We start from the raw sequence: 11,143 nt of genomic DNA, 5'->3' as shown, positions 1-11,143 counted from the left end.
GGCTCAAAGACATTTGAGAGGTAAGTTGCTGCAGTGTGGATCGACGTCCTGACGTACTACGGTGAGCGTATTGCATCACTTCCTGTTGTCTCGCTCTATCGCTACTACCTGTGTATTTTGTATTTTCTTCTGTGTATTTTCTTACATTTGTCTCCATTCACTGCACACTTTGAGTAATCGAAATAATCACCAAGCACCCCTGCTAGCTATCTATAGATCTTTGTTTGCGTTAAACTACGTGCTCTCAGGCTAACTTAGCAGTTAGCTTCCCCTACGATGGCTTCTCTCCCTGCCTCTCCCTCTCCTGCTTTCTCTTGTTCCGTGTGCCAGATGTCTAGTTACTCCTCGTCCTCCTTTACTGATAAAGGTATCTGTATTAAATGTAGTTTATTTATAGCTTTGGAGGCGAGGGTGTCTGAGTTGGAGAGCAGGCTCCGCACCTTTGAGTCAGAGTCACAGTTATCTTATGCAGCAGCAGTTAGCCAGCCTTCTGTCGCCGGTGCGGGCCGACATAGTGTTAAATCTCCCCCGGTAGCTCCCAAGCAGCCGGGAGGCAGTGGCTGGGTTACTGTCCGAGGGAGGCATAGTCACAAAACGAGGCTCACAGCTCCCCACCAACCACTTCATGTTTCAAACTCATTTTCCCCACTCAGCGACGCACCCGCTGAGACAAAAACTCTGATAATTGGAGACTCCATAGTCAGAAACGTGAAGTTAGCGAAGTCAGCGGGCATAGTTAGGTGTATACCCGGGGCCAGAGCGGGCGACATCATGGCTCACTTAAAGCTGCTGACAAAGACTAAACGTAGATTTGATAAAATTGTAATTCATGTCGGCACAAATGACTCCCGACTTCGCCAGTCGGAAATTACTACGGTTAATGTGGAGTCGGTGTGTAGTTTTGCTAAGACGATGTCGGACTCCGTAGTTTTCTCTGGTCCTCTCCCTAATTTGACCAGTGATGACATGTATAGCCGCATGTCTTCATTCAACCGCTGGCTATCGAGGTGGTGTCCAGCAAACGATGTGGGCTTCATAGATAACTGGCAGTCCTTTTGGGGAAAGCCTGGTCTGCTAGCTAGAGATGGCATCCATCCTACTCTGGTTGGTGCAGCTCTATTGTCTATAAATATAGCAGAGTTTATTAGTCCCAAACCCTGACAACTCAGAGTTCAGACCAAGAGGCAGAGCTGCAGTTTTACACACTTCTCTGCGCTTCCTTTAGATCTGTTTACCTGCCACTATAGCTGTCCTTGTGACTGTAAATCTAACTGTAACTCAGTTAGATCTTATAACCCTTGTAACCCTACTTATACTATAGATACTGTGTCTGTTCTCCGCCACAGACCTGTCATCGGCAATTCCAGCCTCAATAAAAGAGGCGTAAATCATAAAAATTTAGTCAAAATCAAAACTACAAATACGACTTGGCAAAAAAATCTAACAATTAAATGCGGCTTACTAAACATTAGATCCCTAGCATCTAAATCTCTCCTGGTAAATGAGCTAATATCAGAGAATCATATTGATCTACTTTGCTTAACTGAAACCTGGCTTTCTCAGGATGAATATGTTAGTTTAAATGAATCCACCCCTCCCAGTCATTTGAATGCTCATATAGCTCGAGACACTGGTCGAAGTGGTGGAGTAGCAGCTATTTTTAATTCTGGTCTTATAATTAATCCTCGACCAAAGCTGAATTATACCTCTTTTGAAAGTCTTGCACTCAGTCTTTCACATCCAGTCTCTAGAACTTTTCAGCCAGTTCTAGTTGTTATAGTTTACCGCCCTCCCGGCCCATATTCAGAATTTCTATCTGAATTTGCAGAATTTCTATCACACATAGTTCTTAGCAGTGGTAGAATAATTGTTGTAGGTGATTTCAATATCCATGTGGATGTTGTTAATGACAGTCTTAGCACGGCTTTCATGTCTCTATTGGACTCTATTGGCTTCACCCAGGGTGTAAACAAACCTACTCATCGATTTAACCACACTCTGGATCTTGTTTTAGCTTATGGTATTGAAATTAATAGTTTGTCGGTTTTCCTGGAAAATTCTCTGATATCAGACCATTTCCTAATAACTTTTGATTTCTTTTTACCAACCTTAACTCCTCTTAATAAAAAAGTGCTCTCTAGAAATTTAAATGATAATGCTGTAGCTAAATTTAAGGAAGCTATTTCAGCTGCCTTTGTTTCTGTTCCATCCCCTAACCTAGTTGAAAACTCCTATAATCACTTTAGTCCCTCTCAGTTAGATCAGTTTGTAGATAGTGCGGTGGATTCACTTAGAGTTACTCTGGATTCAATCGCCCCCCTAAAACAGAAGCCAATCAAACGACAAAGATCAGCTCCATGGTACAATTTAGAAACCCATACTCTAAAACTAACGTCACGTAAATGTGAAAGAATTTGGCGCTCCACCAAAACGATAGAATCTCGTTTAATTTGGCAAGATAGTCATAATAGATATATGAAAGTTCTACGGCAGTCCCGCACTGCCTATTACTCGTCCCTTATCGAAGAAAATAAAAACAACCCTAGATACCTCTTCAGCACTGTAGCCAGGCTGACAGAGAGTCATAGTTCATTTGAGCCATCTATTCCTTTAGCCCTTAGCAGTAATAATTTTATGAGCTTTTTTAATGATAAAATTCTAAACAATAGAGACAAAATTAGCAACTTACTACCTTTACTTAGTGCAGATTCCTCCTATATTTTCGATTCGGCAGAAACAGTTCCAAATTCTGATACTAACCTCGACTGTTTTTTTCCAATTAACCTCGCAGAACTAAATTCGATTATTTCTGCGTCTAAACCGTCAACTTGTCTTTTAGATCCAATCCCAACCAAGTTGTTTAAGGAAGTCTTTCCCTTAGTTAGCAGCTCCATACTAGATATGATCAATTTATCTTTAGCAGCAGGTTATGTACCCCAGTCATTTAAAGTAGCTGTAATTAAACCGCTCCTTAAAAAGCCTACTCTTGATTCAGGAACTCTAGCTAACTATAGACCTATATCTAGCCTTCCTTTTATCTCCAAATCTTAGAGAAAGTGGTAGCTAATCAGTTGTGTGATTTTCTCCACAACAACAGCTTGTTTGAGGAGTTCCAGTCGGGATTTAGAGTTTACCATAGCACTGAGACTGCACTAGTTAGAGTAACAAATGATCTTCTGTTAGCCTCAGACAGGGGACTTCTATCTGTGCTTGTCCTGTTAGATCTTAGTGCTGCTTTTGATACAATTGACCATCAGATTCTGTTACAGAGACTAGAACAATTGCTTGGAGTTACAGGGACTGCTTTAAGTTGGTTTAGATCCTATTTATCAGACAGATCTCAGTTTGTGCATGTTCATGATGAGTCCTCTATGCACACCAAAGTTAGCCATGGAGTGCCTCAAGGATCAGTGCTTGGTCCGATTCTATTTACATTATATATGCTTCCTCTAGGTAGTATTATGAGGAAACACTCCATGAACTTTCATTGCTATGCAGACGATACTCAGCTCTACATAGCAACATAGATTTAGGTAGCCTGCCGCGAAACCGCTTTTTGCACGGCCTATTTAAAAAAAACACGGCCTTGAAATTATTGCACGGCTTGACCTAGGCCGTGCAAATATCTACATTTAATAGATGTGCTTACTACACGGGTGCGCTAAATATCTGATTAGGCTACGTTCTAATTCTGGCAAAGAATATGTTTGCCGAATACAGGTACCGAAAAACTTAAACCCGATCCCGTTTACGTTTCTACAGCCACCCGTGCCTTATTTGGTAGACGGCGTGTCAGCCGGATGACGATAGCCGCTATGTAAATAGCGTCATATGATAGCATCTAACCGCTAACAGTTAACCGCTAACTAATAAATTCAACAAAGGAGAAAAACACTACATAAACAAAACCAACGCTGGAAGACATCCAGCAGTCCATCCACTTTGTCATTGACATGTGACTCTTTATTACAAGAACTCAATCAAGCTTTGTTTCAGAGAAGGCTGTGTGCGGCGAGGAGAAATACAGACGTAAACAATCAGCTGTGTGTTACAGTCAATGGTTTAAACACGGCAGAGTTTTGTTTACCGACGTAACACAGGAAGTGACGATTTTTTCAACCAATCAACGCACTGCAGGGTTTAGCTCCACCTTTTCGGGTCAGCGCCACATTAGAATATGCTGACAGATGATTGACTTATCAAGGTCTAGGGATCTATTATTACTGGATGACACATAATATTAATAAGTAATATTATGAATTGAACAAAGGGGTTAGACAACATGAACCAAGTGAGTTGCAGTCAAAGGATGAAGGGGTGTGTCAGGGCAGGGGCTGTACAGTAAATCAACATTATCAAGCTTGGGAAAACTAAAATGTGTAACAATGCATCTTATTGAACAGAATGCACCATTTAGAGACTTATTCAGTTTTCTTCAAAACCAGTGTGTTAGGGAGCACATAACCTCCGCTCCGCCGTGCCGCGCCGCCGTGAGTGACACTGAAAGAAAATTGCACCCCTTGTATTTTTTTTTTGCACCCCCTGTTTTCCCATTTCTGCCTAAATCACTGCATAGCAATGAAGCCAGATGACACCAACCAGCTTCGTAAACTAGAAGCCTGCCTCAAGGACATTAGGTCCTGGATGACCAGAAACTTCTTACTGCTTAACTCAGACAAAACTGAAGTTATAGTGATTGGACCTAAGAACCTTAGAGAGACTTTCTCTGCCGATATGACGGCCCTTAGTAGTATTAGTGTAGCCTCTAGTACCACTGTTAGGAACCTAGGAGTTCTATTTGATCAGGATATGTCCTTTGATTCCTACATTAAACAAATTTCAAGGACAGCTTATTTTCACCTTCGTAATATCTCTAAGATCAGACAGATCCTGTCACAAAATGATGCTGAAAAATTAGTTCATGCATTTGTTACCTCCAGGTTGGATTATTGTAATTCTATTTTAGCAGGGTGCTATGGTAAATCTCTAAAGACCCTTCAACTCGTCCAAAACACTGCAGCTCGTGTTCTGACTCGAACTAGGAAAAGGGACCACATTACTCCTGTATTGGCTTCTCTCCATTGGCTCCCTATAAAATCTAGAATAGAATTTAAAATCCTTCTGCTCACCTACAAAGCTCTAAACGGTCAGGCACCATCGTATCTTAAAGAGTTAATTGTACCGTACTATCCGACAAGAACATTACGTTCCCAGAATGCAGGCCTGCTCGTGGTGCCTATAGTCTCTAAAAGTACTATGGGAGGTAGAGCCTTTAGTTATCAGGCACCGCTCCTTTGGAATCGTCTACCAGTCGGGGTCCGGGAGGCAGACACATTAGGTACTTTTAAGAATAGAACAGACCCCCCCCCCCCCCCCAACCTATCCCATCCTATTCTTCTTTCTGCATCTTGTCCCATCCCCCCATCCCATTTCAAGCCCAGCACAGTTTAGCAGATGGCTGTTCCGTCATGAGCCCGGGTCTGCTGAAGATTTCTGCCTGTTAAAAGGAAGTTTTTTCTTGCCACGCTATGACGGATTAAGCTGGGCTCTTGTAATATAGCCATAAGTAAGGTCCTTTACCTGCTTTTTGTAAACATAACAATGAGCATGGTCTTGTTACCTGCTCTTTTTGTTAATGTTAACAGACAAACAGTAAGGTCCTTTACCTGCTTTTGTAAAGTGTCTCGAGATAACGCCCGTTATGAATTGACGCTATATAAATAAAGATTGATTGATTGATTGATTTTCAGCTCAAAGATTCAAGATTAATTTATTGTAATTTTAGATAAGACTCAAGATTCTGTTCCCCACTGCCCTATAACAGTAAATGACAAACATATTAATATATCTAAAACAACCCATGAACATCTAAAATCTGTTAGAAATTACTCCCACACTTACCATCAGTCACTAATGACTGCAGCTTTTTACTAGAAGATGTCGTCAGTTGGTGACAAACTTTCGCCGGATGTTTCGTCTGAACCACAACATCCTCTGGTTGGCGGGTCTTCTCCTGGTTTCCTTCTCACCTCCTCCCATCTGAACCAAAGCCAGCAGGATGCTCTCCCTGGCCTCAGGGATGTGGCCTGAATTGCACTCTGTGGACCCTCAACAGACCTTAAATGCCCAAAATGATTTAAACCGCAATAGGATTCATTAGACTACAGCCATAAGATCCAAATGATTCCCCCAAGAAAGCAAAATGAGAGAGAAGAGAAATATATGGGAAGTGCTCATCCTTTATCTTTTAAAAGAAAAGGGGAGTATAACCCAAGCTGTTTTCATATACGGTAAATGTAGATAATTTCAGGGGTACTGGTCATTTAACTGGTGTTAAAATAAATCAAAAATAGTAATTTTAATTGGCAATTAATTATCTGTCCCCTGGCCCAATTTGAGGAGCTGCTTTTCAGTAGAGCATTTTGCTTTAACCTGTCAGACAACTCTATCGGCACGAGACCATGTGAGCTGGACAATGCAGCAATGCACCATCCTGTTCACTGATGATTGTCAGGTCACCTTGCACAGAAAATGATGGTCGTCAGCGTTGTTGGAGAAAGAAAGGTGAGCGATACGCAGAGGTCAACAGGGTCCCCAGGGTACACTTTGATGGAGGAGGTGCAACAGTCTGAGCAGGCATCACCAGTCAGCACTAAACAGATTTGGTGATTGTAGATGGCTCAGTCACTGCATGTTCTTACCTCAGACATCATAGAAGCCATCATCATGCCCCAATTCCACCAGCACACCGCCAACTTTCTGTTCATGGATGATAATGCTCCACCACATCATGCCAGAATTGTCAGCACTCGACGTCAGGAAGCCTGTATGCCTCACATGGTATGACCAGCAATGTCCCCTGACCTGAACTACATAGAGCATATCTTGGACCAGCTGAAGCAGCGACTGGATGCTCGTACCCAACCCCCATGTGACCTGGCAGAACTGTGTGTAGTATTTGTGGAGGAGTGGAACGCATTGCCTCAGAACAACATTATGAGACTAGTCAGGAACATGAGACGTCGTTGTCAAGCTGTCATGGCAGGAAATGGACTCAGGTTAGCAAAAAAAATTTCAAAAACACTTTAAAAGTCAATTTTTCATAATGCTTTGTTAGCTGCTCCATACTTTCAACATATTTTGAGGTAACCTGCCAACATTTGCAAGCGCTTAACACAAAATGCTAAGTGATGTGTAATTCCACTGAAACACACTTTATTTTCTGAATATAATGAAAATCAAGCATACACAACCTTATTTGTCCCTAAAATTTATTATAGCATACAGTCAAATAAAAAATTCAGACAAATGATATTAATCCCTACTCAGGTCTAGAAATCCAAGTTACTCTTGGTTTTCACTTTCACAGTACACAAAAAGAAAAAGAAAAGTGGAATTTCTTGGATGTTCTATGTGCAAGTAATTCCTAAATGGTTAATTCACATTATCCTTCAATGACTTTAGTGACATCTGAAGCAGTTCGACTTATTATTCCTCCATTTCAGTTACAGTCCCTGCCGAATCCCATAAAGCAGATCTGATGACACAATCCCCCCTACTGTATGTTCTTTGCTGCACCATTGCTTAAGGTTTACCTAAGTAGTAGACTAACAGGAGAACACAAAGTCAATTCTTGTTTGAGGACCCCCAACAATCATAAGGAGGATAAGAGTTGCTCATATGACTGAATGTATGCTCACTGCAATTCGAATCATACCCTTTTAGAGAACAGAAGGCACAGGACTATTAGTTCTGACACAAAAGGGTTGAGGTCCCTGCTCTCATTCCATGGAAAGTTGCACACTCTCTTTCTGGCCTTGGTGCTGCTCGAGTTTCCTTGCTGGGAGGGGGGGAAAAAAGAAAGAAGACAAGTCATTTATGAAAAAATAACCCTGAATATTATTTTGAAATATGAAGCCTACTGCTTAGTGTGTCTACAACTTAGCAGTAAAATAAACAGTTTGAGACATTTTACAGTGATGTCACAATTTTTTTCTGACAGAGTGGAAGATAAAAGATCAATATTACAAAATCTGTTTTCATATGGATGTGGTATCTAGAACTGCTGTTAGTTTTATCCCAGATTATATTTCTATTGGTAAATTACAATTTTAGTCTCAAGTTTGAAATGTAAATAGAATGCTTAGAAAATCTAAAACTGAAAAATGACTATGCAAAAAGGTAAAAAATCGCGCGAATGTCATCACGTTGATAACATTTATTGAAGCCAACTTTCTTGCAAAAAACCACAGACCCTGAAGCTACAAGCCAAGGAGGAGAGGCTTGTCACCTATACCGATGTTTGTTTTTGTCTTCTCCTACAATCAGACACAGTGGATATCACTGCCTTTTACATGTTGACCGAAGTCAGAAATTGTGAAAAGTGTTCACAACATCCGTTGGAACTGCAAACAGCTCTGTGAATGTCACCGTTTACTTCAGGGTTATTGTTGAACTCAAACGCAAATTTCACTTCCATTTCATTCAGTGATGAGTACGTTGTGCCATTCCGGGTCATTCCGTTGACCTTTTCCTTTGAAGCGCATAAGCACTGCCTTACAAAAATGATAACTTCATATTTTGAGTTTAAAACAGGAGAAGATAGATGCCAAAGCAACACAACTGGCCTAATTTATTATGCTGCCATTGAACTTTGCAGGAGGCTGGTGCCGATTTCATTTCGTTAATGGGTGAGCAAAACAGCCTTAATTAAGTAATCATTTGTTATCTTCAGGTTGGGAAAACTTGGCTCTTTGATTAACGACCCCTACCGACTAGGTTTGTCAGCATCCCCATTCTTACTTCTGATGTACTCCTGTCTTGGTCAGAGCTACACTGACGCTCACCTAGAGAGTACATCTCCAGCTGCTGTCTCAGGCGGACCTTCTGCAGGCTGTCGTAGAAGTTGGGCTCAGTGCTAATGCCGGCGGTGGGAGGCAGTGAAAAGATACGCATGATCTTCCTCTTGTTCCTAAATTGTAAGGGAGGAAAGAGATATTCGAGAGAAGCAACAGTAAAGCATGGGGTCGAGTAACCTACTACGTTGGGAGAATCAGATTAATGTCGATAGCTCTTTAATGATAGGTTAATTTCAACGTAACAAAGGAACAAAGCTTGTGCGAGTGTCTCATTAAACAAAGCGATATTGTAGTTTAATATCAAATACCAAATAGGTATAAGGTGCTTAATTGACTGCTATAGAAACGTTGCTTACTTTCTTGCGTACACGAGAAGGCCGAAGCTGACCAGTATAACCAGCAGGTAGACATTAGTGGCCTCATTCCAGGCTTCGTGTACCGAATAGTCGATGGACTCGGGCTCGTTCCCCAAAACACCATGAGCGCCCATACTACTAACTGCCACTACGACTTATTCTCCAAAAACAGTTTACAAATGACGCCACGTCCACCTTCCCTTTCCTCTTCTGTTTTGGATTAAGCAAGCAAGAAGACGCGTATGGCTGCCCTTTACTTCGACTATTTTATTGGCGGTCGACAAACAGCGAAATGTTGAATTGTCGCCGCCAACTGGTTTGGAGTGTCGCTAGTGAGCCAGTTCAGTGAAGTTAGAAAGGAGCTTATGTATAATATGACAACGTCGCAAATAAATAAGAATTATTAGCATAATGATAGTATATATATGTAACCCCTTATTTCTGGTTCTTGTTCAGCAGACTAAAGCTATCATACGACAAGTTCTTCTCAGGTTCGTGGCATTTATTTTCAGTACAGCCGTCATGTGATTGGTGATGATGGAACAGTACCGCTCCCTCCAACCACGTACAGACAACATCAGCCAGCCAAGGAGACCAACTATTCTTTTATAACGTGATCGTATTGTTTAGTTAGAAAATAAAAATACATTTGAATCACAAATAAAAAAACTCACTATTACAATCTTCGGTAAAGTTAGAAAGATATTCACAGATTCGGCTTTCCCGGATCAATAAATCACCAGCGGAACACTGTTTTTACAAAACCGATACCTCTTTAGAATCACAGCAAGGTGAACTGCAAGCTACAACACAATTTTCCTCAAAACGAGCCTTCCTCCGCGCTTCAGATATTGTATTTGCCTCTATGCGGAGCCGACTGTGACTCGAATGCGCAGGGACCGTCGGCAAATTGCAACACTAAAAAAAGGTTGTAGTGTCACCAAAATCATTTCACACATATGTGATCTCTCGATGTTTATACTACTTTCATTAGTTTGGAAATATAACACTTTTACATCATTTTGAGGATTTTTAAACATTAAATTATGTGATAAAATAATCAATAACTCTACTGTTACATGATGTAGTGTCATCAAACTCACATCACACATTGATTAACTCATTTTGATTATACAACAACACTTAGTTTGACAAAATATGCATTCATGTAATTTTAGTGATTTTTTAACATTAAATTATGGAATCAAATAATCAATAACTGTACTGTAACATGATGTAGTGTCATCAAACTCACAGCTCACTTAGAAGAACTGCTCTTGATTATACTACAACACTTGGTTCGAGAAAATGTGCTTTTATGTAGTTTTAAGGATTTTTTTACATTAAATTATGTAATCAAATAATCAATAACTGTACTGTAACATGATGTAGTGTCATCAAACTCACAGCACACTTAGATGAACTCCTTTTGATTATAATACAACACTTAGTTTGACAAAATGTGCATTTATGTCATTTTAATGATTTTTAAACATTAAATTATGTAATAAAATAATCAATAACTCTAATGCAACATGATGCAGTGTCATCACAGTACACTTAGATGAACTCCTCTTGATTATACTACAACACTTGGTTTGACAAAATGTGCTTTAATGTAGTTTTAATGATTATTATTTTTTTAACATGATGTAGTGTCATCAAACTCACAGCACACACTGATAAACTCCTCTTGATTATTCTACAACACTTAGTTTGACAAAATATGCATTAATGTAATTTTAGTGATTTTTTAAAATTAAATTATGTAACCAAATAATCAATAACTGTACTGTAACATGATACAGTGTCATCAAACTCACAGCACACATTGATAAACTCCTCTTGATTATGCTACAACACTTAGTTTGAGAAAATGTGCATTAATGTAATTTTAATGATTTTTAAACATTAAATTATTTCATAAAA

At 40.1% G+C, this 11,143-nt stretch overlaps 1 protein-coding gene across 1 annotated transcript; it reads right to left on the bottom strand.

Annotated features, from left to right (window-relative positions):
- Window positions 1-7,198: 7,198 nt before the first annotated feature.
- Window positions 7,199-9,505, bottom strand: smim19 (small integral membrane protein 19). The gene is made up of 3 exons (XM_079353117.1): window positions 9,215-9,505; window positions 8,847-8,971; window positions 7,199-7,840 (listed from the first exon to the last, which is right to left on the bottom strand). The coding sequence occupies exons 1-3, from the start codon at window positions 9,346-9,348 to the stop codon at window positions 7,782-7,784; spliced, it is 318 nt and encodes a 105-aa protein (XP_079209243.1). The 5' UTR covers window positions 9,349-9,505; the 3' UTR covers window positions 7,199-7,781.
- Window positions 9,506-11,143: the final 1,638 nt, after the last annotated feature.

The sequence above is a fragment of the Symphodus melops genome (genome assembly GCF_947650265.1).
Source record: "Symphodus melops genome assembly, chromosome: 9".
Classification (NCBI taxonomy): Eukaryota; Metazoa; Chordata; class Actinopteri; order Labriformes; family Labridae; genus Symphodus; species Symphodus melops.
Note: the sequence above shows the minus strand (reverse complement) of the source record. Positions and strands in the feature narration are given on the sequence as shown.

What these genes read in the sequence shown, in the direction of transcription:
- smim19 (XM_079353117.1), bottom strand. Translation starts at nt 9,348, where the DNA reads ATGGGCGCTCATGGTGTTTTGGGGAACGAGCCCGAGTCCATCGACTAT. An exon ending in CTTCTCGTGTACGCAAGAAA is followed by an intron (nt 8,972 to 9,214) that starts GTAAGCAACGTT and finishes CTTACAATTTAG; the next exon opens with GAACAAGAGGAAGATCATGC. An exon ending in GCTGGAGATGTACTCTCTAG is followed by an intron (nt 7,841 to 8,846) that starts GTGAGCGTCAGT and finishes CCCCCCTCCCAG; the next exon opens with CAAGGAAACTCGAGCAGCAC.